Raw genomic sequence first — 27,989 nt, 5'->3', positions numbered from 1 at the left:
GCCGGGCCGCGCCGCGCCGGGAGGAGGAGGAGGAGGAGCCGCCGCCGCACCGGAGCGATCGCTCTTCTCGGGGCCGGGGCGCACCGGCGGGGGGCGGCGGCGGCGGCGCTGCTTCAACCCCCCGCCCCATCCCGCTCCCGCGGGGCTCCGCCGGCCGCGAGTCCCGGAGCCCGCCCGCCCGCCCGGCGCGGCCCGCCCGCCGCCCGCCATGCTCTCCGGGGCGCCGCCGCCGCCCGCCGGCTTCCCCAGCCCGCCGCCGCCCCAGCCGCCGCCGCCCCCGCCGCCCGCCGCTCCCCCCCACGGGCCGCCGCCGTTCCCGGTGAAGGGCGGCCTGCAGATCCGGAAGAATGCCATTACGGACGACTACAAGGTCACCACGCAAGTGCTGGGGCTGGGCATCAACGGGAAAGTTTTGGAGATCTTCAGTAAGAAGAGCGGGGAGAAGTTCGCTCTCAAGGTGCGAAGGGGGCTCCCCCCCGCCGGGGCTGCCCTCGGAGCGGCGGGGGAGGGGGAGCCGGGGACCGGACGGGCGGGCGGCTCCGGGCTGCCCCCGCCCCGCCGCCGGGCTGCGGAAGGGGCAGGAGGAGCGGGCAGCGGCGGCGCTGCCTGACAGTGATGGAAGATGTCTGCTGGGGGGGGTCCCGGGGGGGGGCCGGGCACGGGAAAACGGGCAGCGACAGCGGTAACCGGGAGCGGGGCGTGCGGTGGGACAATGGAGCCGGCTGCTGCCCGTCCGGCCCGCCATGCTTTAATTTATTTTTTCCCCATTAAGAGCACCGAGACGTGGCTTTCCGGCTTTCTAATGTGAAACGAAGCGAAATGACATCTCTGTAGCGCACGCGGGGGGTCCGGAGTGGAGAGGAGCCCTCGGCCTGGCCGGAGTCACCCCACGGGGTTTGCATCTCAAAACGTGGGGTTCCCTGCGCGGAGCCGCTTCGTCGCACTTTGAGTAATTGCGGGCAGCTGCCCGGGTGTCCCTGTTCGATGGCAGGTCCCTCCTGGCTCCGGCTGTACGAAACAGCGCGTGAGAGCGAGCGGCTGTCATCCCCCGCTTCGGACGGGGAATATTTCAGTGGTGGTGTGTTCACCCCTTGTCCGTAACTTGCTTCTGTTTGAAAGACGCGTAGATAAATAGTGGCTGCAAAGGTGTATTTTAGCACACGCTAGGTGCTGTGACGGTTTCCTTGTTTTCAAATGAGCTTTTTGGGTGAAGAGGGGAGGGTGTCTCCCTGCCAGAGGGACTTTGGGAAGTTTGAATGGATTCACGACATGCCAAGCGCGGCGCTGGGTGACGCGGGTACAGGCAGTCTGCTTGGCGGGAGCGCCGCGTTCTCTAGCATCGATGCAATTTGCGCCCACACATGAGCTGTTCAAACCCTCGGCGTTACCCTGAGAACTCTGAAGGCTAAAAAAAAAAAAACCCACCTAAATCTGTAACCCCCACCTCTCTTGTTTTTAGAGCTGCCCATCTGTTGGTATCTGGGATTCCTAACCTGAATGAATGAATGAACAAGTGGCTTTGGAGGCACAAGTCACGCCGCGGGGGTGGTGCGGCAAGGGACGGTGCTGAACCCCTGCGGTTAAGGAGGGGGGGCTTCAGTTGAACCATAAAAGTTTGACTTTTCCTTTGGAAATGCAGGTATTTCTCGTGAGCAGCACGGCGTTGTACTCCAAGACGACATGTATTGTCACCTCGTTTGGTTGGAAATTAGTGAAATCCTCTTCTGTTTTGACAGACGGGCTCCTCCTCGCTTCTGCAGTTGACTCAAGTATTTAAAGCGCAGATTCCAGCACTTCCCTTTTGCAGCCCTGAAAGGGGAAGGATGGCAGAGGAGACTGAACACCAGCGGTTCCTCTCTGTCCCAGCACGGGCAGGACGGTTGGGGCCTGGGGTTCGTGCCGTTACCCTGCCCGTACCAGAGCGCGGTGCAGCAGATGGGGTCAGGATTTACTGCCACGAGTTGTGTTGGTTCCTTGGCCGTGTTGAAAAACCTCTTGAAGCACAGGACTTCGCGTTGTAATGTAGGAGGGTGGTGCAGAGCGTCTGCACGGCTCTTGGAGGGTGAGGTATATTCGATGCTGAATCTCTGTTTTGGAAGAGCGTTGGTCGTCTTCCCTCTGTCCCCTGCCCCGGCCTCTTCACACGTCCGTGCCGGGGAGAGGAGTTTAGCTGAGCGGTTGGACGCGTCTCTGGCTTTTCAAAGAGCGGCACAGCTGCTACTGTAAGTGATTCCTTCCAGCCCCTTAAAAACTGCTACGCTGTGAGTTTGGGCTCTTGGACGAGCCGGTGTGTACCCGGCTTGCCCCCGTGAGTGTGAGCTAGAGGCTTGGGTTATTTGATTATTATATTTGGACTGAACTGCCGAGCCCAAACTCGGCGGGGGTGACCGCCCTAGATGCGATGCAAGCTGACTTTACCCCCTCCTCTGGTATGCAGCCAGGATAACGTCTCTGTTAGAGACCTGTGGAGAGGTATTTGGATCTGAATTACTCATGGGCTGCATCAGTGTGGAAAGATGACCTAAAGCAGGATCCGCAGAAGTGATTGCATCGAGTTGTCATGCTTCAGATGATGCCTAAAAGAATCCTGATGGCCCATCGCCAGAAGCCACAGCTGAAATCTCTCTGTGCTGCCTGCTTTGGTTGTGCAGCAAACCTTTCCATTTGGAACATTGCTCTTTACATTTACTATTCCAAAATCTTGTATGATAATGCAGCCCTCCACTGGAGGGAAACAGTTGTGTCCCTCCCTGATATTAGCGGTGTCTTCTTGTTATGTTGAGCTTCCTCTTGGATCATGAGCAACTCCTATGTTGTTAAACCTCTTTCTCCCAAACAGAAAGGTGCATTTAGGTTAGGGTTTTGCTGAGAGTCACTTTGCTTAAGCAAACTTTTCAGTGCTCTGGGAGAGTGTGAGCTTGGAGACACCGTTCCAGCAGCAGTGAAAATGTTACAGCCAATTTTCTTCTCCTTCCAGCGTGATAGTCCATGGCAGAGACGCATCATTAAATAAAATGTGTGCGTGTTGATGGACGGTAGTTTTATTTGCAGTGTAGTACCTAGGTGAAAACAGGAGATATTCCTTTTTTTTATAGATCATTATCGTTTATTTTGCTAGTTTCCCACCCCCAATTTTATTTTCTTTTTTGGTATCGAGCAATACCTGACGCGTGGCATCTCTGAATTATCTGGTGGGAAGCAGGCTACCGACGGTCCCAGTCACCCATGACTTGACCCTGTTTGATGCACGATGATTTACTGCAGGGTGGGAACATAAAGTTCGTGGAGAGGTGATGAATGGAACTGAAATGCAAGGTCTAGGTGGTTTCTTACCCCTTTCTTCCTTGTACCTTGGTGTGATTTATTATTAGGCAAAATTAGGCTTGTAATTTCTGTAAAGCCTGCTGTATGTAGGTCACCGCTGACCTGACTTGGCGTTGTTCGTTGTGGTCAGGCTGTTGGCATTAGTGACGCAGGCTGCGACGGTGGGGCTGGGAACGAGGTCTGTCTTGCCTGCTGCACATTCCACTTCTAAGACTAATTTGAGGCAAGATACTGGGTTGATGGCTGGCTCTGTTAGTTTGGTGAGGAAATTGCACGTAAGCTAGACCAGAGAGCGGGGGCCAGTAATAGCGGGTGGCAAGTTTTCCTCTGTTGTACGCGTCACTTGATGGAGCTCTTTGTGGAGCGGGTTTCCTTTAAAACAAATTAACAAACCTCACTCCTAACCCCAACTTCAAAGCAGGAAATCCTCATCTGGATTGGTGAGCTTGGAAGAGCTGGAAGAGCTTCGCAGGGCCGTGGAGACTGCTTGCAAACTTGCCCCGTCTCTGGCAGCCCTGCTTCTGGAGCATCCTTGGTGCTTTGGGGCATGTTTGTGAAACGATCTCAGTCTCGCTCTCAGCCTCGTCAGATAATCTGTGAGCGATGGTTCCTCTGATGGAGAAGGAGGAAGGGGCCCAGTACTTTTGTGGTTTATTATTCTTATAAGATGCCTGTCGTGGAAATAGGGCTGGTGTCTCGTAGCTGATAACTGAGCAGCTCTGTGGATGAGCATGTTCGTGTAGCTGGTGGCCTCGTGCTTTCTCTGCCCTCATGGCTAGGGTTCTTTACAGAGACGTTTAGACGTTTAAAACACCCTGTTTCCCGTGGCTTCCTGCAGCTTCATTTGAGATCAAATGCTTTGTCCCCCAGAAAATCCAGCTGGAAAAATAACCCCTAAATGATGGAGTAGATGAAGATCCTGGGCTCACGCTCGTGGGAAACAACTCGCCATGTGTCCGCTGTACTTCTGCTCCTCTCTCAGTGGGGGGATTTATTTTTAAACTCTACCATGTATTTTATATAACCAGAAATGTCTTCGCTGTAGCCTTCTGTGCAAGCCATGGTTGAAAAGCTGTGGAAAGTGTAGTGACATCACTGGGACTTCTCCAAGGCAGTGGTTTATTATCTCATTGACCAAAGGAGTCTACTGACTTGGGGTTTGAGTTTGTTTAAACAATTTAGGATTTGCCTTATTATCTTCTAAATGCATTACATGTTCTGAGCAGTCAAACCTACGACTGAGATGGACTGATAACAGCCTGGGAGCGGGGGCTTGGTTTTTGCTTTGGCACATGCTCAAGAAGTGGCAGGGTTCTTCCTCTTAATAATAATCTAATGCCATCAATCATAGGTCTTGCAAAAGAAGGTCAGTGTTTCCCACATTCTCAGAGATGGGGAACTGAGATGCAGTGATTTACTCAAAGTCTTGCAGCCCGTCAGAAGCAGGACCAGGCTTAGGAGCTGAGCTGCTTGCTCTGGGATGAATCCTTCACGGGCAGCCGTCCCGCAGGATGAAAATACAGCCCCTCTGTGTGTGCTTTAATAGCCAAATACAGCCAGGTAAAATGCTTAATTTATCTTTCACATTGAGCTCCCGCTGGCCTTCAGCGAGGTTTCTGCCATCTGCCAGCGCCTGTGTCGGGAAATCCCGATGTGTAGGACAGCGCTTGTCTGCCAGGCTGCGGAGGGGCTGGCTCTGCCTTCGGGTGGAGAGCGGGCGCTGAGCTTTGTCAGACACGTGTTGCCTATTCCGAAGCACTGCGTTTATTTAAAGCGGTGTATAAATAATAATTTGAAGCTGTGCAGCCTGAGAGCCAGGTCTCCTAGTGCGTTTGGTGGACGATGGGTAGGCACCGATGATGAAAGCTCCCAGAAAGTTCCTGCCTAGGAAGTCTGAAAGAGCAAATTGGTGACTCCTGTCTTCTCAGAAACCTCCAGGATGTGCTCTGGGATCTGATGGAATGAACTCCTGACGGGCTTGCAGGGTGGTGTGGGTACGTGGGAGGCATCCGGAGGAGTGGCCGGGTCGGAAGTGGCTGCTTGGCCGTCATTGTGGCACGGGGAGCAGTGTGGCTCTGGGTTTGGCATTTGGCATCTCCCGAGCCTTTGTGGTGGGCTCACGTGCCCCACACTGGGGTGGTCCGAGGGCTCTGCAGCAGAGGCAGTAGCTGATGCTATTTTAAAACCTGTCCCTTTGCTGGTGTTTGCACTCTCTGCTGAGAGCCTGGGAGGAAAGAGCCCTCCTTCATTAAGAAGTCCTTTCCTCCTGCTAGCTCTGAACGTAACCGGCCTCCCGACCCGCAGACGGCCCACTGCAGAAGTCAGGCTCCTCTCCAAGCACAACTGGCCCCGCGCGTCTGGCCTCAAGTTGCAGCATTCAGGCAGCATGACCTCACCTCCTGGTTTCCAAGAATAACGCGCTGCCTCCCCTCCGCCGCGCCGGGGCTGTCTGCAGCGGGCGAGGGCGGCTGCCGCAGCCCGGCACGGGCCAGCTCTTGGGGCCCCGCTTTTGCCAGATGCCACCAGGCAGCCCCATGTCTGCCTTGTGCCGTTCAGCTCCTCCTGACTTTGTGGGCAGGGGTGCAGGCAGCAGAGGTGAGGCAGGAACTGGGAGAGGGTCTTCAGGACCCGGCTGAGCTTGCAGGCTGGTTTTGGAGGAGGGAGGGTTTGGGGGGTAGCTCCGCAAGGACCGGGGCGATCCCTCCACCAGCTGCAGAGCCTGGCATGGGAACGCAGCTTTACCTGACCGCTCTCCAAGAAACCTGTTTTGAGCCTGGGCAGTCATGTTGAGCCAGCATTTCAGCGTGGTCCAGAGCTGTTGAGCATCGTGGTCATCTCTGGTGGCGACACTGGCATTGGATTTTAAAAGCCCCTGAGACCCATATCCCACTGAAAGTGGGTCCCATCCCCTCTGTGGATGCCCCTTGTCTTTCATGGCTGCAGGATGCTAAAATATATTCTGCTTTCAGCTCTGGCTGGCACGAGGACTGTGTGCGTGACTGGTGCCTGGAGGCTTGTTTTGGAGAGGGCTCTCGTCTCCACGGCTGGTTCCCCTATGGAGGAGGACGGGGAGCAGCGTGCGGGGGTTAGAGCAGGGCACGCAAGAGCGAGTCTGAATGCAGAGAGCTTTAACAGCCTTTTAAGCTGTTGTTTCTTTGTACCTCGTGGCTGAGTCATTTCAAAGATTTCAGCCTTTTAAGATCTTACCAATTTGAGGTAGGGATTATAGCAACTGGCAGGTTTAATGGTTGCATTAACTCAGTGTTTCCTTCGTGGCCTCGGGAAGGGACTAACGGCTGCAAGTCCGTGAGTGCTGGTAGATCCCCCTGACCTGAGAAGACCTGAAACACGAGGTTTGCTGGAGATGCTGTCATTTGGAAGGTGTTGGGATGGTACCTGCCATCGGGAGGGGGATACGGGGTGGGGTACTGGTGCAGCTGCTCTCTGAGCACTGCTGGGAGCATGCGGAGCTTTGCTGCGGCTCTGTCTTCAGGCTGATGCTGCTGGGGAGGATGACAGCATCTTCCCCTGAATTAGGGCGTTATGTCGGTGCACTGCTTTGCTGCGACGAAGTACACTGTCCCAGCGGAGAGGGCAGGTGAGCACGTTGGCTCAAGCGGTCTGCAGCTGGCACAGCGTTTGCCGTCGTATGTAATGAGATTATTTAAGCCGTTGGCGTCAGGGCTGCATGTGATTATGTGCCTGGCTGTCCAGCGAGCTGTAGCCTAAACTAGAGATAAAGTTCAAAATGCAAACCCAGATCTGAATGTTCCTGGGGCGCCCAGCCAGGCTGGGACTTTGCAGCTCTGCTCTTGCTAGATTTCCTTGCCTGGTTTGGGCTATAGGTTTGGGATCAGCGGAGGGGTGGACTCATTTCCTTCGTCATCATAATTAACTTTGCTGCCTTGTTTTGTGGGCCCCTGGCTGCAGCCAGCTCCCCTGGGCGCTCCTTTTGAATTCAACCTCTCCAGCTCTGCTGGCCCCAGAAGAGGGGGGTAAATTGGGCTCAGGGTTGTTGTTGCTGTATGCGTCTTGTGCTGGAACAGGCTAAATCTGTGTAACAGCAGGTCGGGACTCCATGCTGTCCCCATCCCAAGGGGTACAGCACCTCCTGGGTTTCTATGGGGCAGACACGGGTGGGAGCATCGTCCGCTGAGCGTTCAGAAACGGAGCAGCCGCTCGCCCCGTCTGCTGTCCTCCCAGTGTCCTCTGGCCCCGGTACATGGCACTGAGCTAGGGCAGCCTCTTGAAAGGCTCCTTGGACCTCCTGCCAAATGTATGTTTTCAGGGAAATGTGGCTGGAACACAAGCTGGGGCTGCTGTGGAAATTTGGCAGCGTATCCCGTCAGCCTGCAATTCCAGTAGCCGCAGCTTGTTGCTTCTCACGCCCATAGGTGTGGGTGGGAGCCGGGTCCAAGCGGCTCTGCTTGGAAATGGGGATGGCATCCTGGGCATCTTGGCTGGGCTCGGGGGGGAAAGCAGATGCGATCGGATCCAAACAAACCAGAAAGTATGCATGTTGTCCTCAGCCTACTTTTAAAAAAAAAAAAAAAAAAAAAGGCAGCGAGCTGGTCTGCTAAGTGGGATATGTTTTTATTTTCAGTAGTAATGACAGCCTTATTTCATCTACCAGCTCAGTGTTTAAGACTGCTTCAGAACGGTTTTAACGTATTATATTTCCGCTTGTTTTAGCAAGAAGGCAGGGGCTGTGCTCGCTCGCAGGCAGCCCCGCTGACGGTGTCAGCGACCCGTCACTGGCTCCCATGGCCCCGCAGCTCCATAGCCGCTGCTTTCTGATATGGCCGGGCTGCGGGAGCCATCGTTGCCTGTAACAGCCTCCTCCCGCCAGCCCGGTCCCCTCCGGGCTCTGGTGTGACTCTCTCTTCCTCTTCAGCCATTTCGCAACCTCACTGCCCATTGCACTGGGCAGATTGCTGAGAAGACCTGGGCGGCTCTTGCATAAGTGGCTCTGCTGCGGTGCTGGGAAGGGAGGGCTTGCCAGGAAGTTTAAACCCGGGTTATCTCCTGGAAGTCACTGGAGCTGCGAATCCGGCATTTTTGGGTGGGTACCTCCTCTGCTGCAGGCAGAGCAGCGCTGGTGCGAGGGCATGGCTGTTTTGGGGAGCCTGGGGGTGTTGCAGCCCTTGGCTGGGCACCTGCCCAGGCTCCCAAAGAGGACATCTTCCCCCTTGCTGGCCCAGGAGCTCGGCAGAGGCTTGCCAAGGCCTTTGCTTTTGTTCTCCGTGCTTTTCCCTGCAAGAAACGGCCCTGTTCCCAGCATGAGGGTCCGTGCGTTTACGTTGGAGCTGGACTGCTGGCGTCTCCCTCCCTGTCTCCCCTCCCGCCCTGCTTATTCCACTCTGGGGAAGACTCTCCCAGTATCTTTTGTTGTGAGGAAGAGCCACTGATAAAGAGCGGTTCCCTGCCAGGACGTGAGATGCTGTGACGTGAGGGAAGCGCTCCAGGTCCTGGGGGGTTTGGAATTGTCCTGGTGCTCCTATTCCCCAGCTCCTCGCTCCTGGAGGAGACGGCCAGGCCGGCCTCGGGTGTGTGTTGTTAGAGATGCAAATACTGGGCTGATGAAGCCTGGGTGAGTAAGATGCTGAGGAGTTTATGAACGGATTAAAATGTGGTCTTTGCATGCTGCTGAGCGGCAGCTCCAGCACCTCCTGGGCAGCTGCAGGAGGGCTGGGAGCTGGAGCTGCTCCGCGGGAGCTTCGGAGCAGGTCTATGGCTCACGCCCTCTGCTGCGGTCTGGAGGAGTTCATGGAAGATGATGTTTTCAGTGTGCCTCAGCGTGCAGTGCTTTTGGCTGATATTCCTATGTCTGGGCTTCACTTCGAGGAACTGAAGGGCAGGGAGGGCTCTAGACCTGTGGGGTCCAGCTAGTGAGAGCAAGGAGAGTTTTCTGGCTGCTCTCGGTGTAGCTGGTTAACTCGTTTTTGCCATACTCTGGCAGTAAGGGCAGTCTGTGCTTGGCAGGTCAAGTACCTCTGGCTTTTACCAAAACATCCCTTTCGTGACTCTTTCTCCCCAAAGACTGCACTGAAACAACCAGGCGAATGTCACTGGAAGGAGGGTTCGGCTGGGACATGGTGGTGATGCCTCGAAGGTTTTAGTAACTTAACTCCTAACCAGCGAGGAACATCTGGATCTTGTACCCGCCTCGAATCCAAACCCTCCCAGCAGCCTTGGAAAGAGCCTTGAACTTCGTTGCGGGAGAGAGAGGGGTAATGCCATGGGGGTGATGTTCATGTGGGCCATGGAAGACTTAATTTCTCTCTCTCACTTAGGAAACGGAGGCTCTGCTGACTCAAGGCATTGCTCCAGGCTTTGCAGGGGCAGCTGGAGGGGAGCGGGGCCACAGGGGCAGTGGCCATGCCAGCGCTGCCGCTTACCAGCGTGCTCCAGTCTGCTGCAGGGGCTGCACGGGGAAACATCGGGGCTGCCGGAGCCCTCGGGTGGGCGGGCAGCCGAGCTGCACAAAGGCTGGCCTGTCTGCTCTTTTGGCTTCCTCCAGCCCTAAGCCCTTTTTGTGAATAAATAGGATTGAAAAAGCTTAAATTCATACAAAGCAGGACCTGGGAGCCCCCGGCCAGCCTGGAGAGAGCAGCTTCCCCCTGCCCACCCCATGCCCTGGGCTGCCTCCGCTCCCTGGGGGACCCCGGTTAACGCTGCCCTGGGATGAGCTGGTGTCTGTAAGGCTGTCTGTCGGGTGAGGTTTCTTTCTAAAGGCTGGGTATGGGAATGCCCAAGATGAACAGCCTGGCCTGCCAGGGGAGCAGCAGTAGGGTTTTTTTTGTTAGTTTGTTTAAATGTCCCTGCTTTTATCCTTTTATCCCCTTTCTGTTCTAGTCTAACAGGCAAAATGTGTCCAATGCACTTGCTGTCTGTTGTATTTGGTAAGAAATCAAGGAGCCTGCTGGTAAACACTGTCTAGCAGTGGGGTACTGGGCATCCATGAGAAGATCAGTGAGTCTTTCCCAGAGTGTGTGTGTGTTTGCTGTATATTGAAAAGATGCAAGAGCATAAAAGCTCTGCTATTGACCCCGTGTTCTGTGCCGTTTTCTGTTGGGCAGGACCTCTTTGTGGGAGCAGCCTCTGGAGACCGGCGTTTCCCTCTCGGTAATGCCCAGGGGGAGAAAGTTTCTCCTCTGGTGTTTTCAGAGGCGTGTGCACCCAGGTGCTTCGTGAAGTTTTGCACGCTTGTTGGCTGAGGTATTTTGAGGTTACGGTGCTGACGGGGATGCTGGTGGTCTGGGCTCCATCCGGGCTTCACCAAACCTCCCGGGCTCTGCGGCCGCACGGCTGCTGCCAACAGGTGCCGCGGAGGCTCTCGGTGCTGCTGAAAGCCTGGAGGGTGCTAATAATAGCCACCGTGTCCAGAGAGCTTTAATGAGGTGCCAGCAGGATGCAACGAAGGGCTTTTTTTAAATAGAAGCGCAACTGTGTTTTCCTCCTGGCTGAAAGAGTTTAAGGATGGCTGGTGCGGAGAGGAGAGGGGCTGGTGGAGGAGGAGCATCCTGCTCGGCCCCTCGGGCTTGCGGGGTGGCAGGAGGCTCTTGGCCTTTCACTGCGTTGCTTCAAGGTCCAAGATTTCCCCTAAAATACTAACTGCCGTGGTGGGTAAAGTGGGAGCGTGTGACCATCGGTAGTGTTGAGTCTCAAGCCTGGAGTGTTACTTGGCTTTTAACCCAGGTGGGTTCACTGCAAACGGGTGGTCCCGCCAGCTCTTCTGCAGGTCCTGTTAGGTGCTGGGGATGCGCAACAGCCGTGCGGTGGGAGGAGGAGGAGAGCAGGCCGGGGTGCAGGGACAGCCTCGCTGGGGCACGGTGGCTGCGGCGAGTGAGAGCCACGAGCGGCCCCGGCTCTTGTGAGCAGCTCTGCCTGGGGGTGTTTGGGGGAGATGGCGGAGGAGAGCGAGGGTGGTGGGTGATGCATACCGCTGAACAGCTCTTAATCACCCCGTGGGGTGCAATCCTCCCCTTTCCCTCTGCCCCTTTGTTAGCAGCCCTTCTCGTTACATGCCTTGCTGTGGGTCAGCTGCAGCAGCCCCTCTCCCCGCACCGCACGTGCCGGAGCACCGTCTGCCGTGTGCATGCCAGGAGATGGGCTCGTGCATCTGACTGCATCCGAGCTGATGGAGCTGGAGGCTTTATATCTGTTCTGCTGTGTGAGAGGTGGAGAGAGGAGGGTGGGAGGGTGGTTGGTGGCCATGGGGCCCCTGCCTCGCCGAGCACCCGTGCAGACAAAGGCGTGTTATGAAATCCCCGTGTTGCTCCTGTCCTGGCCTTCCCCTGCACAAAACAAACCCCTGCTGTCAACAAAAGCGGTAGCCACCCAGCACAGGAGCTGTTTGTCTTGCGCAGGGAAGAGTCGAGGTCTCAGCCCCAAGGCCCTGGCAGCCTCCAAACCACTTTGGCCATCATATCTGGCGCGGGTTCACCCTGCGGGTGCAAGCAGTGCCATCCCCTTAGACTGGCACCACTCGCAAGCCTCCAGGGTTTCATGTCCTGGGTCCCGGCTGCTGGCGGGATGCTCCTCTCTGCAGTCCTGCAGGGATCGGCCGGCAAAGGCAGAGCTGCCACCTCCGTGTCCTGCCCCTGTGTCGGGGGACTTGTCACCTCCAGGGTGACCTGGGGTGCATGGGGCACCACAGCTGGGGTGTGCATCCCTGGCCTCGTCTCAGGGAGGTGTTTGCTGTGCCCTGGTGGTGACAAAGTCCATGACGAGGGTGAAACTCTACTAAACAAACAGCCAAGGAAAGGGCAGAACAGTGCAAAACATGCTGTCGTCACCGAGCTTCGAGGGCACGCAAATGAAACCCTACTCAGGCTTGGCACTGGTGGAAGAAATGCGTCCTGAAGCCGTACCGCTTCCAGCACCGGGGGTGAACGGTGCTTCAAGAGTGGTTGGCCTCGACATGGCTTTGTGTTTTGTTTGGGTTTTTTTTTTTCCCTTTCTTTAAATGTATATATTTTAATATGTATTTATTTACACTGCTCTAAGATCTGCTTTGAAAGGCAGCAGGCAGGATTACTGGGCTGGGAAGGGGTGGCAGCCGCCTGTCTGTCCCGTGGGGGGTCCTGCCCATGGGCCGAGCCCCAAGAAACTTCATTTTTGGGCAGAGTGTGAGCCCAGGAGCGTGAGGCTGGGCTGCCGGGAAGCAGAGGGTGTTTGTGGGGCTTCTGGCATGGCTTCATGGTTCCTCTGCTTGCAGGCATGGGTCTGGGCGGTCCGAGCCTCTCCCCTAAATCACTTCCAGCTTAAAAGCAAGCAGTTCTGGGATGTAGGTGTGGGCAATCCCCTCAAAGCTGTCCCTGGGGTCGGAGATAATGGTGGGGTCAGGCAGGGTTGTCCCGAGGATTGCTGTGAGGCTGATGGAGCGAGGGACCCAAAAAGATGCTTCAAGCACCTGATGCTGTCCGTGGGCTGCATGGTGGAGGCTGAGCCGGTCTGTCTGTCTGGCATGCGAGGGAAAGCCCCCGGCCGCGGTGCAGAGGGCTGGCGGAGGCGGCACCGTGCCGTGCCAGGGAAGCGAGGGTGCCGGTGCGGCGATAAGGGGTTTTTCGAGCTGTGCCTGCGGGAGGGAAGTACAAAGGACATAGGTCAGCGCTGAGTTAATGGTTTACATTAGTGTTTACTTCTGTATTAATCATGCCTGTGAATATCAACCACTTCCTATCATAAAAGCACATATGTGCGCTTTTCCGTTCACCAGCTCGGCAGCTCCAGTAGGAAATCTGGCGAGGGATGGGGCTTGGGGAGGGGTTGGAAGGAGGAGCTGACCCCGGCCCCGAAGCTTTGTAAGGAGGCGGCAGTAAAGGTGTTGTGTGTGGAGCAGATCCGCTGGCCGCAGCCATGTCTCACGTGAAGATAGCCGCCCCTCCCGTGGCTTCTTATTTTCCTTTCGCTTTGTATTGTGCAGATAAAAGGCCCCAGAGGCTGCAGCGTGTCCTTGGCGGGCGATGCAGCAGAGGCGTGGGGGGATGCAGGGGTTTGGTTTACAGAGAGGGGTCCCTGAGCATCCCCCTGCCCTGGAGCAGCTGCCCAGACCTCCCAGCCTGGCGTCACGGTGGCTCCTGGTGGGACGTGACATCTCGGATGCCTGTAGGAAGGCATGGGCTGGGTTGGGGCATTTTGGCCATCGTGACCCCCTTCATCCCCGTTGGATTCACAGCGAGGTCCTGGAGGTCCTGGCCAGGGTGGTGGCTCCATCGTTCCAGCCAGGACATCCCCCTGTGTGGCAGGACACACTGGCCTTGCGAACCATGGCTAATGCCTGGACTGAGATCTTGGCTCCTAACGCCAGCCCCGGTGCCTCCTGGAGAGACGAGCATCAGGCGAGTCACCAAAACCCTGTGCTGCTTCTAATGTACGGGGAGAAGAGGGAAGAAGATCCCAAAACAAAAACCTGGGACTGAATGGGCCCCTAATTTTGTTTTTCTCAGATATATGAAACTGAAACTATTTATTTCTCTTCATTTAACACCAGCTCTAGCCTGCTGCTGGTGCCGTGAGCCAGCGGGGATGCTTCGTGCTGCCGCCTTGTTGCCATTTACCTGCTTTGACTTTTCCCATGAGTTTTGCAGCCCGCTCCTGCCTGCCACCTCCCATCCCCTCCCTACGCCCTTGTCCCTGGTGTCCCCACCGTGCTGGTGGCCCTTCCCTCAGCATCCAGGGCACTGCTCCTGGGCACCCGCTTCAGAGCTTCATCTCCTTGAAATCAATGTGCCAAGAATATTTTTGCTGCTGGGAAATGGGCTCTGCAGAGTGGGGCTGGCTGGGGGGCAGCACCCCGATTGCATGGGGGGCACGGGCCCCTGGCAGGTGGCTCTTATTTAAGCCCGGGCCTCTCTTCTGCTCTTCGCCTTTGTGTGCCTGGAGAGGCTTTTGTTGCAGCCTGAAAAGGCTGAATAGCTGCTGCATCTGTCGCAGGGTGAGGAAATGCTCAGCAGATGCCCTGGGGAGGAGGAGGCTGTGGGGCAGGGGGTCCCGAGCATCCCCCTGCCATGGGCACAGACCCCCGCTGTGGGAGGGAGCTGCAGGCAGGGGAGCTGGCAGCACATGGGGCGCGGAGAGTTGCGCAACCATTGCGGGCGAGCGGGGCCCCGGTGCGGTGGGTCTCCTTGTGAAAGTGCCGTGCAATAGCTGCCTCTACTCTCGCCCCATTTCCATCCTCCGCCCCGTTGCAAAATTGCCCGCAGGAGCAGGGACGAGGCTGCCCGCTCCGACATCTGCCTCCGCGAGTGCGCTGGCTGCTTCTGGCGGGGTTTTTAGCTCGCCCCTCGTGCACGCAGCCTCTTCGTGCCTGGCCTATTGCTTGTCTCCAACCGTGTGGTGGGAAAGCTTTCCCTGCGCTCGCTGCGATGGCTCCGGGTCTTCCTCCAAGCACTCCGATAACTCAGACTTGGAGAATGCGGCTGAGCAGCTCGAGCGTGTGTGTCAGTTCGCATTTGCTCGGTCTGAATTGCGTCTCCAGGCTTGCTGCCCGTTTGTAGCTCTGTCTAATCTGAATAATTCTCTCTCGCTGGGACGCTTTTTCCAACCTCTCAATCTTCCCCGAGGCAAGTGAATGTGGAGGATGACCTTTTGTTCACGGCGGTGGAGGATGAAGCCACTAATGCACGGAGCCGGCCATGGTCGTGTCCTGCCTGAACGGTCAAAGCCTCAGCATCTGCCTGGGCACTGACGGCACCAGCCACTGTCCCTCCAGAAGGCAGGTAGCTGGTGGCTAGTACTGTCCTGCCTTGCAAACCGTGAGGCCCTGATGAAGCCACCATCAGGGAGCAGCAGCCACCCTTCTAAAAAGACACCCTGGCATGGCAGGCTGGGGGCACGCTGCGGGTGGGACGCTGTAGGACGCAGGCGCAGCTCCTCCTCCGGACACGTCACCTCTTCTCTCTGGCTTTCCCCAGGTAAAATGAACGTGAGGACGAGGCTTTTGCCTGGTGTGTTGGGGCTTAAAGCTCTTCAGGCAGGGACCTTCTGCAGCTCCGTGTGCATGGGCAGAGCAGAAATGATCCCCAGTTTAGGAAAGTCCCATTGCCTCTGTCTGAGCGCTGCTGGTCATGGTGGATGTAAGCAGTGGGGATGGGGTTAATGTAAAGGTTTATTTAAGAGCCGCTATGATGTGGGGGAGGTTTCCTGAGCCGCACGTTTAGTCGTTACTGCATTGTGATTGAACTATGAATTTCCCTGCGTTTGGTAACTTAATTCCTCTTATGGGCTTTGGGACTCGTGATTTTATTTCTCTTCCATAGTTAATAAACAGTAAAAGTGGAACAAAGCTTTGCTGCTTCCACGCCCTTCTGCTGTTTGCTCCCTCCGAACTGTCTCCAACGGAGACTGGAGCAGCTTCGGGACTGTGGGGCGATTACCTGTGGGCTCCCCAAATGTGCTGGCACTGAGGGCAGAAAAAAGACGCACAGGAGACGATCAGCTTAAACCAGGTCCCCCAGCGCTGTGCTGCATCGGGTGGGCGCGGGAGGCGATGGGGGTTTGCCTTCCCGGCGCTGTGAGGTGGGAACAGCATGTGCAAAGCATCCAGCACCGGCTCTACAAACGTGTTAAGCAGCTGACGCCAGTTGGCCAGCAATTCACATGGAAAGATTAGAAGAGGCAAATCCTTTGAAGAGAAACCCTTTTGCTTTATTAGGAAAAAATGCTCCTTGCCCCGTGTTAGCCTGGTCGGGGGAACCTGGAGCCCGTGTGTGCAGTCCAGGCAGGGAAACCTCTGCTCTGCTTCCCTGCTGATAACTTGGGAGGGTGACAGCCTGCCTTTCTTTACTGTAGGTTTATTTTTATTGCAACTTAAGAACAGTTTATTTTAACCCCCGTGGTGCAGTCAGGTCCTGAGGGAGCTCCTTGGGGTGACGCAGGGCGTGGGCACGCTCCTGTGGGTCCTGTTGCAGGAGGTTGTCGGTGGGGCAGTTGTCGCACAGGCAAGGCATGCGGTGTGTGCTGCTCTGCTGGGAACCGAGGTGAATCGGGTGTGATTAAAATACACATGGAAATAAAAATAACCTGCCTGCAAAAGCAGCTGGAGTGCCTGGGGTGAGCGTGGAGCCAGAGCAAAGAGGGGCAGCCCTGGAAAATGAACAGCTCGGCATGCTGGTATGTGCCTGATCCTCAGTTTTCATGGAAATTGCCTGTGGGAGGTGAGTTTTCCCTTGCAAGCTCTTGGACAGGGCTGTCTTGCCAAGCCGAGCAAGCGCAGCGTGTTCTCGTGGCTCGCCGAGGGGCTGGGGTGGTACCCACGGCGAGTAGCAGCGGGACAGTGTCGTTGGGGACCTCCTGCCGTGCCAGCAGAGTAGGGAGCTTCTTGGGTGAACCCGCCGTGATTCATGGCACATCATCCCAGGAGGAGGTGGCGAGACTGAATCAGTGGTGCCTGAGGATGCGCGCGGGCGAGGGAACGTGAGGACGGGTGGCTCCAGCTCCCTTGTATTCTCTGTCGTCTTCCTTCCTTCGCCGTGCCCGCCCACCTTCGCTGCGCTTGGCGTGAGATGACGGGTGGGAAATTCAGCTCGACATGCTGCCGAGTGAATGGGACAGAGCCCCCAGCCCTTTCATTTGAGCTGATGCTTGTTTTCGATGACCGCGGGGAGTGGCAGGACTGGCTGGAGCCCGCTCGGTTTGCAGCCCCGTTTCTCACACCGCAGAGGTGGCTTGCCCGGGTTTGGGTTTGCTGGGTGGGTGCCATGCCCCTGCAGACACCCTGATGAGCTGTTTTGTTTTCAGGAGCCGCCTCCAGGGTTTGTCTTTCAAAGGTGGTGAAAAACCTGGAGCTGATGTGGGAGCCTGGGAGGAGGCTTTGCTGCCGGGTGTCCCGAGCACGCAGGGGCAGGGGCTGGCTTCGGAGCCCTCAGCTTGAGGGTTTTAGTGAAGCTAATCAGCGTGTTTAGCTTTGCACATAACTAATTTCTCTCGCAGCATGTAATGGTTCCTGGGGGAGCTGGGCTGAGCCAAGGCACAGGATGGCAGCAAACGCCGTCTGCCGAAATCTTGGAGGTGTCAAGCTGCTGCGAGGAGAGCTGAAATGCAGCTGAAAGCTGAATTTCCTCCCTAATTGCGATGAGGGCGGAGTGGCCCTTTCCTGGCTCTCCTTCCTTTCCTGCGGGCAGGTGGGAAGCGGAGATGGGCCGGTGCAGGGCTCTGGAGCGGCACAGCTCTGCCGGCTGTCCCCTGTCCCACGCGGTGTCGAAGGGACACCCGGATGCGGAGGTGTGCTCTGAGGATGAGAGGAGGTTCGGAGACCCGTGCCGGCTGCAAAGCTAACATCTAAAGCGCCTGTAAAGGGAAACGCGCGTGACTCCTCCGTGTGTGACACCTGGTTTTGCTCAGAGGCAGTGGCTGAGTCCCCTCCGCAGTGCTGCCCTTGTCCCGGGGATGCTTGTGTAACTCGGGGATCCGGTTACTGCCCGCTGCGGTGCCTGGGCTGCTGGGCTCAGCTGCCGCCCCAGTGCTGGAGCCCTCCGCTCCTGCTCCGGAGAGAGCTGAGCAGGTATTGCAACGCTTCCCATCTGAAATAATGCAGAGTTTGATCTCCAAGGAGCCCTCCCTTGGAAGGGGAACAGGAGATAACAGATGGAAAAGCTGAACTGAGAGCAGCTGTGGGCTGTTGAGGGTTTCCAGCGGGTTGTCCATCTGCTGCCATCTCCCCTCTGCAAAGGGTTAACTCTGGATTGTGCTCTGGATTACTGCGGGTTGCAAAATCTCCTGCTTCTGAAGCTGCTCTGAAGCCAGCGGGAGGGCACAGTGTCCCCAGGCTGGTACTCTCGGCAGGGGTGGGAGGGGGGCAGCTCACCCTTGCTGAACCTCAGGGAAACACAAGGTGCTTTTCCCATTCCAGCCTCCTCGTTGCAAGCCAAGAAATATAAATCTTTCTGCCCTGGATACCAGAGCTAAATTAGGGACCTGGGCAGTGTTACCACACACGCCCAAATACGTTTGATGCAGAGTTCCTGTGACCGGAGCAATGCCTGTCACGCCAGGACGTCACCCACCGGTGGTTTCACTGCTGACTGTGGCCGAAGAGCAGAGGAGGGAGCGGGAGGGAAAGTCGTCGGCTGCAGGAGCTGTCGGCTGCTGCCTGAAGAGGAGAAACTGGTGGAAGCGCTGCCCTCGCCCTGCCTGGACCAGGAGCAAACGGTGCTTTCCCACCTCTGCACCATGCTCCGCACGGCCCCGGCTGCAGGGAGCCGAGGGCAGGACAGAGGTTGTGTGGGTGTGGTGGGTGACGCTGGGCCTGTGGGTTGCTTCTACCATGGTTTGGGCATCGCCGTGTCCCTCCTGCATCCCCCTGCAGCGGTAACGGCCTTCCCCACGCAGCCTCGTTGCATTGCATCTGGCCTCCAGCTCCCCATCACACCGCTGTCACCTGCCACGGGAACATTTCCTAAATAGACCAAATCATTCTCTTAACGAGGCTTAATCTGCTCCTCTCCCAGCCGGGCGAGCAGCCTCTCCATTGCCTCTCCATCCCGTGGCTGGCAGGGGAGCGGAGGGAGGCCGGCTGGTGGTGCAGCTGAATTGCAGCCGGGGTGTTTTGAGAGCACTGGGGCAGCTGTTTGCTCGCCTGCGGGTGCCTGAGTACAAAAGCAAATATCAGGGCTGTGCTGGTACAGGTAATGGAGGCCGCTGCCTCCTAGTTCATTAGACATACAATTAAGCTCCTTTAAAAGCGCTCTGAGTGACCTCTAAAAATTGGATATATATTTCTGTATATCTCCTGTTTGTCTTGTGCAGAATGATGTTAACCGTCTGCTTCCTGCTGTTCAATTTTCCCAGCGCGTAATTACAAATTGGTGGGTTTTTTCTTTTTTTTTTTCTCTTCGGCTTCCTGACTCCCTGCGCCAGGCTCTTCAGAGCGGAGCTGCAAATAACCAAGCTTTTCTCCAGGCCCCTTCCCTGCCTGCGCGGCTGCGGGGGGGGGCTGGCGCTGCGCTTGCTTACGGCTTCGGCAGGATCCGGTTTTTAGGGTAATTAAGCAATGGAGGAGCAAGGAGGGGCTGTCCAACCTCCTGCCCTGTCTTCCTTTGGCCCTAAGGCTGTTGGTGCAAATGATGTCAAACGGTTGTGCAAGGGGTGGCTTGGCCGCTTCGGTCTTCACTGAGCTTCCAGATGGTTTGATGCCGGAAGCCACCCCGTGCCCCGTCCACTGGCATGGGTTTGGGAAGCAGGAGAGCCGAGGAGGTGGGAGAGGTGTGACCAAACACCCAAGTATTGGGGTTACGGGTGGGTGGCCGAAGGGCGCATCCTGTTTGTCCCTTTCCCTGTGGCAAAGGGCAAGTGCTGTTGCAGGCAGGAATGCAAACCGCCGTTACTCTGCCGGGGCTCGTGCAAGCGCCATCAGTGAGCGTTTCATTTATAAAGAGGCGGTGTGCGTCTTTTGGGGCTGCAGCAAGCATTAACCCTTGTTCCTGTGAAATCCCCTCTGCGGCAGGGGGGTCCTTGCCACGTGCTGGGCACCAGTTCGGGTCCTGCCAGGCCAGCGAAGCATCCCAGGGGCTGACGCTCCTCCGCTTGCTGGCTGGGTGCTCTCCTTTGCCAAGCAGCCCCGGGAGCTTGGCCGGGAGAGGGCAGAGAGGCAAGAAGTACGTTTCTGTGTCTGTCTTGGTAAAATGACCAAACCCGGTGTTTCCTGCCAATGCATGTGGGGGGTGGGATGCAGTTCCAGGTGCCCCTGCCCGCTGCCGCACCGAGGTGCAGACCTGCTTTGGGATGTTTCGCTGAGCCCGGCCCCGAGAGCTGCCGGAGACAGGAAGGAAAATGAACTACGCTGAAGATAGACACATTTGTTGGTCTATATTTAGGAGTATAATAATTAAGGGTGGTTGTTTATCCTGACAAACATGGTAATTAATAGTCTGTGGCAGACGAGCAAATCCTTCCTGCACCTGGGAACTGTGAGTTGACTCTGGGAATGGTGAGGGCCTCATTAAAGAGCTGCTGCTGCTTGTGAGAAAAGCTGCTATTTAGGGAACATCTGGCTGTTAGCTTTGTCCCCTCCCCAGGCACGCGTGGCTGGGTGCTGGTGGCCTCTGAAGCCGTGGTGAGGGTGCTTTTGTGCCTGGCCCGTGCGTAAGGGCACAGAGCAGGAGGGTCCTGCCAGTCCCACGGAGCAGAATGCTGATGTACGGGAGGTGGTGGGTGGGCAGCGCTGCCGGGGGTCTGCAGAGGGGAGAGCGAGGATGCTTGGTGGCACCCAAAGGTGCGGTGGTGTAGGTACCAGCGTGCAGAAGCTTGTTCATAAATGCAGTAGGAAGTCTTGTTGGTTGGTGGCATAGGCTGGCTGGGCACCGGGGAGGCATCTCAGAGGGCAGGGAGGTGGCAGGCAGCCAGGGTAAGCTTTTACCAGCCTTGGAAGGGAGGGCAAGAAGCTTATGAGGACAGGCGGCTTCACGGTCTTCCCACTAGATGGGGATGGAGGCATTGCACAGAGCGCGCCGGAGCTCCCCTCGATGCGGCCCGCAGAGAGCACCCGTGCTTGGCCTTCACCCTTGCGTCTTCTCCGGGTGGGCGCTGTGCCAGCAGCCCGGCTCTCCTGGGGGGGCTCAGGGCTGACGGGGTCTCGCTCCTCTTGCAGATGCTGCAGGACTGCCCGAAGGCCCGCAGGGAAGTGGAGCTGCACTGGAGGGCATCGCAGTGCGCGCACATCGTCCGCATCATGGACGTCTACGAGAACCTCTACCAGGGGAGGAAGTGTCTGCTCATCGTCATGGAGTGGTGAGTCCCCAGCGCTGCCGCTGCGGGTGGGCTCTCCCCACCGGAGCACCCGCAGCCCTGCGGGGTGGTGGGGTGATGCCAACAGGGCAGTGAGCACCTTCCTGCACCCCTGCTCAGATGCTGGAGACCCCAGGGAGATGCTGTGCTGGGGGTAGCAGCCTGCGAGCCGTAGGGATGCAAGCCCTGGAAGAGGTGCTGCACCGCTGGCGTTGGAGGGACGGCGGGAGCTGCGCTGGCTCTGAGTCATTCTGAAAATGCACTTGGCTGTCAGGAGGCTTCAGGCCTGTGGTTCTCACTGCAGATAGATCATAACCAAACTCGCTTTGGCCATTGAAAGTTGGGGTAGTCAGCGGGTTCCTGGCACCCCAGCAGCCTGCGGTGGGGTCTGCTGGGCAGCGCACAGCCAAGCCGAGCTGACGCATCTATTAACGCCGTTGCACCTCTTGCAGCAGCAGTTGAGCGACTCTGATTCGGGTAGATGTTTGATATAACCTGGGGAGGAGGAGGAGGAATGAAGGGGAAAGTATTGAAACCACATCCCAACCGCAGCTGTGATTTGATGCAGCTTCCTTGCCAAAACCTCTCCTCTGGCAAGCCGGTAGGTTGCCTGGGGGGGCAGTGGGTGCAAGGAGCACCGTGAGCAGCGCCGGGGCAAGCGGCACAGCAGCTGCCCGAGTGACTCTTGTGTGGGAAGAGGCTTCTGAGAACCGTGCCGGGACACTGGGCAGCCGGGGATGGGAAAGGTTTGTGTGGCACATCTGCCTGTGTGGGAAGAAAGCAGTAGCTGAATGGTAGGAAACGAGTCCCCGGGGCAACGACGGCTCCCTGCAGCATGTCCCTGCGGTAGCTCCCCGCTGTCTGAGGGTTGCTCTGGGCGTAACGCCCGTCACAAGGCAGCGTTCGACTTTCAGCGTGAGCACGGTGTGTCTCCTCGTGTGCTCCGTGCAGCGGTTGGCCCTGGCAGCTGCGCGCTATCTGTATTGCAGATGTCCAGCGAATGTCAAGGGCGCTGGCAGGAGATGCTCTCTGCGCTGGGAAAGCCAGAAACCGTTTCTGCTGGAGTTAGATAAGGCAGGGACAGGAAGCACCGTTATCCCCATTCTTATGGAGAATTATCCCTGATCTCACTCCTGATCTCTCTGGGAGCCGAGTTTTTCCTTAGGGTGCCTGGGGAGCCTTTGGCTGGGGAGGGAACCACGCCAAGGTTTCCACGGTCCTTCTCCAACACCTTACGTGAGAGCTTGCTCTGCTGCAGTGGGGTTCAGTCCCTGCCTCCCCCGCCCCATCGGTGAGCCCATGTCAGTGCTGCTGACACCTTGCCCGTGCCGTGATCTTTGCTCAGCGCTTTTGCACGGGGTTAGCGCACAGGCAAGGTGGTTGGCTTGTGAGCTAAATGAGGCCAGGCGTGCCGGGAGTGCTCTCGCCACATTCGAGCCACGTTTGCTGTCTTTACTGTAAATGTGTTTCTGTGGGCTGGTGGGGAGACGACCACGTCCGCTTGCACCCGACATCGCCGCCGCCAGCACGAAGCCTCTGCCCTGCTCATTTCTGGAAGGAGGAGGCTCTGAGACGCCCCGTGCCCGCAAGCACTGACTCAAGGGCTTGAATGGAGAAGGGATTCTTTTCTTGCTGAGCTTGTGCAGCTCCTGGCTGAGCATCAGAGGTTTCGGTACCGCTTGTGCTGGGGCGTGAGACGGGCACTGCAGCATCTCATCTAATGCCACCTGCTTCTCTTCCAGCTTGGATGGCGGGGAGCTCTTCAGCCGAATTCAAGACAGGGGAGACCAGGCCTTCACAGAACGGGGTATGGAGCATGTGGGGACCTGGGGTTTCGTCTTCGGACCATTTCTTGCTGTTGATAGGGGTGTCTCTGGTCCAGCTCATTCCCTCAATCGCTCTTTTGAATCCCCAGCAGGGTTTTGCTCTTGGGGAATGAGGAATGTGGGTGCAAGTGGCCCTGCTTTTCACGCTCACTTGAGAGCAGGGTTAGGGGATGTTTTCTGGGCTGCCCCTGTGCGTTGTCCACCCCATTCCAGCAAAGGCAGGGCTTCAGTGACCTTCAGGAACACCCACCCCCCTCCAAAAATGGAGTCCGGGTCCTGTGGATCTTGTAGATCTCATGAATCTCATCCCTTCTGCTCCTGTGGCCAGGAAAAGTGTCCACACAACCCAAACCCCGAGCCCGTTGCCCCCACATCCCATGGGGGACAGCTTTCCTAGCTGGTTTCCCTGCAGATTTGGGGTCCCTAGCGGTGCCAGGGGCTGGGTCAGCCTCCCCCACCCCAGAGCAAGCCCCTGCTTGGGGCTTGTGCAGTTGGGTATTGGGATCAGCAGCTGGAGCCTGCCCCGTCCCTCCTCCTGGGAGTTTCTCTCCCATTTGCTGCAGGCTTCTGACCCGGGGGGCTCCTGCTTGGAAAGGGGGACTTCGGTAGAGGAAAGCCCTCGTGCCATGCTCTTTGGCTCCTAGTCTGTAGAGTAACCCAGGGAGTGGTGCTCATTGTAGCTTGCTTATAAAGCCTTTTGATGGTTTTTTTGCTGCTTCAGAGGCTTCAGAGATAATGAAGAGCATTGGGGAAGCCATCCAGTACCTACACTCGATCAACATAGCGCACCGGGATGTGAAGGTACCACGCTGCACGCTCGCCCGGCCATGCCGACTCCCACTTAGCCCGTGGCAATGCTGAAGCTGCTCCGGCTCTTCTGCTCACTATTTCTTCCCTGTGTTTTCACAGCCAGAAAACCTCTTGTACACCTCCAAAAGGCCCAATGCTGTGCTAAAACTCACGGACTTTGGCTTTGCTAAAGAAACCACCACGCACAACTCCTTGGCCACTCCGTGCTACACGCCGTACTACGTGGGTAAGTGGCTGGGGGGGGGGCCTGAGCTTGCAGGTTTGCAGGGCTGGAGGGCAGAGCCGGGGAGGTTTGGACGGTGCCATGCACAGCCCACCACCTCTGCATCCAGCCTGGAGCCTCAGTCGCAGCGTGGTGTTGGGGCTGACTACTGTCTGGGGATGCTTGGCACTGGGGACCGCTTTGGGTGCAGGTGGGTGCTGTGTTTGCTGCTCGCTGGTGCTGCTCTGAGCGTGGTGTCGGTGTGCGCGACCAATATGTTGCATACCCGTGCTGCAGCCTCCCTTGCGTTGCGCTCGAGGCTGCGAGGCGGCACCACCCTGCACCGCTCCTGCCTCTGCTGCCTGCCGTGCTGCGTCGCCTGAAGCGGGTGCAGCAGCGCTCGCACTGGTCTGAGCAGGGCTGCCGAGACTGCGTGGAGCTGCCAGCGGCTCCGTGGGATGGTCAGAACCCTCCTGCCTGGCACTGCCACTTTGACTCAGGACTTTGTTTCTCTCTTTCCCAGCCCCGGAGGTGCTGGGCCCAGAGAAGTACGACAAGTCCTGCGACATGTGGTCCCTCGGGGTCATCATGTACATTTTGTAAGTCCGATGGGTCCCTCTCCATCCCGCCGGGGTGAGAAGGGGGGATGCAGCTTTTGAGCTCGTGTGCTGGCTGGTGGGACTGAACCTTTCCCAGCTGCACTGCTCCTGCTGCTGGCACTGCCCCGTGCCCCGCAGGTGCTGCTGGGGAGGGTTTTGGGGCGATGCGTTGACTCTCTGCTCCCTCTCCCGGTGTAGGCTGTGCGGGTACCCCCCCTTCTACTCCAACCACGGCCTGGCCATCTCGCCTGGCATGAAGAAGCGAATCCGAATGGGCCAGTATGAGTTTCCCAACCCCGAATGGTCCGAAGTGTCAGAGGAAGGTAAACGTGGTCCCCATGATGGCTCGTCCCCAGGCTGAGGTCTCCCTTTGGGGTCAGTCCTGTGTCCAGCAGTGCTGTGAAGGCTGGGGGAAGCCTGGGCATGATGCAGCAGCTTTGCCTCTTTGCTTGAGAGGGTTTTGCTGAAGGGTTTGACCAGGGTGAGGTCTGTGGCACGGAGGGGATGGGAGGCACGTGCAGGCATTTTGGGGCTGCTGGCTTGGGTTGGAGTGCGGGGAGAGCCACCCTGGGACCTGCTAATGCCCAGCCGTGCACAAACTCTTCCAGTCAAGCAGCTGATCCGCAACCTGCTGAAGACTGATCCGACCCAGCGCATGACGATAACGGAGTTCATGAACCACCCCTGGATCATGGTGAGTGCAGGGTTGATGAAGAAGCAAGACAAGACAGGGACGGGGACAGGATGGGGCAGGGACGGGGACAGGATGGGATGCCTGCGGCTCTTGGCTGATGCTCCTCCGCTCTCTCGGCAGCAATCCATGCAAGTGCCCCAGACCCCACTGCACACCAGCCGCGTGTTGAAAGAGGAGAAGGATCTGTGGGAGGACGTGAAGGTAAAACCTCTCTCCACTGCTGTCTGAAACGCTCTGCACCCCAGGTGCCGTCCGGGGACTGTCCGCTTCTGCCTTCTCATTGCAAACGGGGCCCATTGGGGCTTGGTGCAAGCGTGCTGGCTGCTGGGGAGATCTGCACTTGGGAGGGGGCTGGAAAAATTGGTGGTGGGACCCTCAGCCCCTGCTGCAATTTGTTCCCACTGGGGGTCAGAGGGGGGCAGCTGCCCTGGGGGTCCCGGGGGGCTGAGGGCTGTGCCCGCGTGGGGCTTTGCTGACGGTGCTGCCTGTGCCTCCTTCCCGCAGGAGGAGATGACGAGCGCGCTGGCCACCATGCGAGTGGACTACGAACAAATCAAGATCAAGAAAATCGAAGATTCCTCGAACCCTTTGCTGATGAAGAGGCGGAAGAAAGCAAACCCCACCGAGCCCGCCGCGCTCCCCCACTGAGGGTGCCCTGTGCCCGCTGGCCCTTGAGAAAGCAATAACTATATATATATATTTTTTAAGAAAAAAGACAAAAAGAGACAGACTGTTATATCAAGCGCATGGAATTCAGACATTTATACCAGACTAGTTATTTTTAGCTACTCACCTGTGTTTCTGACCTTTCCGGAGCAGGCGGTAAGATTCCCCCGTCAGATCCACATGCTGTGGCTGGGGGGTTTGTCCTGTAGGTGAACACCGCCGATAATTGGATTTTTTTTCTTTTGTGAAACAGTTTTGATTTTTTTTTTTTCCCTTCCTTCCTTCCTTCCAAAGACATGGAAATTCCTGTGGTGACCTTTTTAGGGTATATGACATAAATATTTTTTAAAAACTACTGTAGAGCTGAAACCCAGGCAGCATGTTCCCTGTGTGGATGCTGGCTAGAGATGGGCTTTGGGCTTGGGAGGGGGTCGGGGGGGACGGGGAAGGAGAGCTGCCTTCTCCCCCGTCCTGCTGCGCGTGGCAGGGCTGGCGTGGGGGGTCCCTGTGGCCGCTGTGCCTCTTCGCTGGCCTGGAAAACTGCTGCTTTTGAAGCACGGTAGCCAAAAAACACCCCCAGCCCCTCCCTGACCTGGAAGCCGTGACTCTGCCTGGTGCGCAGGGCTCCCCGCGAGTGCCGTCTGTGTCGCTGTCTGTCTGTGCGTGGGGTGTGTGTCGTGTCCGTGGGCACGGAGCTGCTCGTGGCTCTCCCCGCCGTGACCACCGCAGCCTGTACCTGTGCCTGGAATCCAGTTCTGACCTCAGGGGTGGACGGGGGGGGCCGAGGTGCGAGCAGGAGGCCGGTGCCCCCCGCATCCCCCCGCTCTGCGGGGACGTGGGGAAAAAGATGCTTCCCCGCTGCCTCCGCTCGCTCCCGCGGCCTCCAGCTCCGGGGGAGATGCTGTCCTGGGGGTCCCCGGGGAAAAGCGGGTGGCACGGGGAGGGGGTGGAGGTGGCGCGGGGCCGTAGCTTGAGCTGGGACGGCAGCATTGCCCCCTCCCTGGCTGGGGCTGGGGGTTGTGCTGACCCCCGGCGTGGGTCCTGCTGGGGGGGGCTGCTCCTGCCGCCGGCTCCTGGGGGGCTGGGAGCGATCCTCCGCTCCTGGGAGCAGGATGTCTGCTCTGAAGTCTTTAGTCCATGAATTATTATTGTTGTTATTATTATTATTATTATTATTATTTGTCACAATGTTTCACTGCGTTAAATGTGTTTGAATGGGGAAAAAAAGATTTTTTTTAAGGCAATGTTTAGTTTTTAGGTGATCTTTTAGACACTGTATGGGATTTTAATTTGTTTTAAAAACCAGTTTTTATCTTTTTTTTTTTTTTTTTTTTGTCTGTTGGCTTATACTAATCTTCCCGGTCTGCTCCTCAGTCCTTTGGATTAAAGACACTTAATGCGTCACCCAGTCTCTCCTCCTTGCTTGCGTGGCTGCAAAGAAACACCCCGGTGCTCCAGGCTGGGTGGCCGCTCTCCTGATGTCTTGAAATTGCTCTTTTTTTCCCCCGAAGAGGCTGAGCTCCCCCAGGTTGTTCTGTGGGGATGCAGCATTTCTGGCCTCGCAGACTCCCTTTGCGTGGGCACAGTCACTCGAGATCTTGTGGACGGATCTGTCCCGGCTGCTGCCAGCGGGGTTTGCTCCCCGGCGTGTGTGGCTTCCCCCGGGCCGGGGCTTTGGGGACACGGGATGTGGGACGCGGGGCTGTGGCCCCTGCGCCCGGGTGCCGGCAGGGGGAACTGCGCATCCGGCATCGCCGCCCGGCTGTGGGCGCTGGGACACGCGTGGGACTGGGGCTGCCACCGGCCCTGCCCGGTCCCCGCTGTCACCTCCGCGATGGCAGCCCCGGGGTGCTGTCCCGGGGTTCGTGGCTGCTGGGAGCCGCTGGTCCCCGCGCAGGGCTGCAGCATCCGCGGGAGAGGAGGAAGTGGTGAGATCCCCAGACGCCTTCCTCACCCTCCTCCTCCTCCTGGGGGTGCAGAAGCAGTGGGGGTGTGCAGGGAGGGCAGCGGGGGCTGCAGAGGGACTCGGGTGGGTCCTGTTGGGTCATTTGACTCCATCACTTTTCTGCTTCCCACATGTGGGGCTTTTCCCTGGGGGACTCTGGCCGGGCTCTGAGCCCCGGGCTGGGGACCCCCGCGCA

At 57.5% G+C, this 27,989-nt stretch overlaps 1 protein-coding gene across 1 annotated transcript; it reads left to right on the top strand.

The window, feature by feature from the left end:
* Positions 1-9: 9 nt before the first annotated feature.
* On the top strand, positions 10-27,246 carry MAPKAPK2 (MAPK activated protein kinase 2). Its single transcript, XM_075521534.1, has 10 exons — positions 10-457; positions 20,915-21,054; positions 22,794-22,858; positions 23,599-23,678; positions 23,787-23,913; positions 24,413-24,488; positions 24,687-24,811; positions 25,097-25,182; positions 25,303-25,383; positions 25,687-27,246. Exons 1-10 carry the CDS (start codon positions 209-211, stop codon positions 25,828-25,830), a joined length of 1,173 nt encoding a protein of 390 aa, XP_075377649.1. The 5' UTR covers positions 10-208; the 3' UTR covers positions 25,831-27,246.
* The last annotated feature ends 743 nt before the right edge of the window (positions 27,247-27,989 follow it).

The sequence above is a fragment of the Mycteria americana genome, chromosome 20 (assembly GCF_035582795.1).
Source record: "Mycteria americana isolate JAX WOST 10 ecotype Jacksonville Zoo and Gardens chromosome 20, USCA_MyAme_1.0, whole genome shotgun sequence".
Taxonomy (NCBI): domain Eukaryota; kingdom Metazoa; phylum Chordata; class Aves; order Ciconiiformes; family Ciconiidae; genus Mycteria; species Mycteria americana.
Note: the sequence above shows the minus strand (reverse complement) of the source record. Positions and strands in the feature narration are given on the sequence as shown.

Coding starts and splice junctions, on each gene's coding strand:
- MAPKAPK2 (XM_075521534.1), top strand. CDS start 209: ATGCTCTCCGGGGCGCCGCCGCCGCCCGCCGGCTTCCCCAGCCCGCCG. Junction 22,859..23,598: donor CCAGGCCTTCACAGAACGGG/GTATGGAGCATG, acceptor TTGCTGCTTCAG/AGGCTTCAGAGATAATGAAG. Junction 24,812..25,096: donor GTCCGAAGTGTCAGAGGAAG/GTAAACGTGGTC, acceptor AAACTCTTCCAG/TCAAGCAGCTGATCCGCAAC.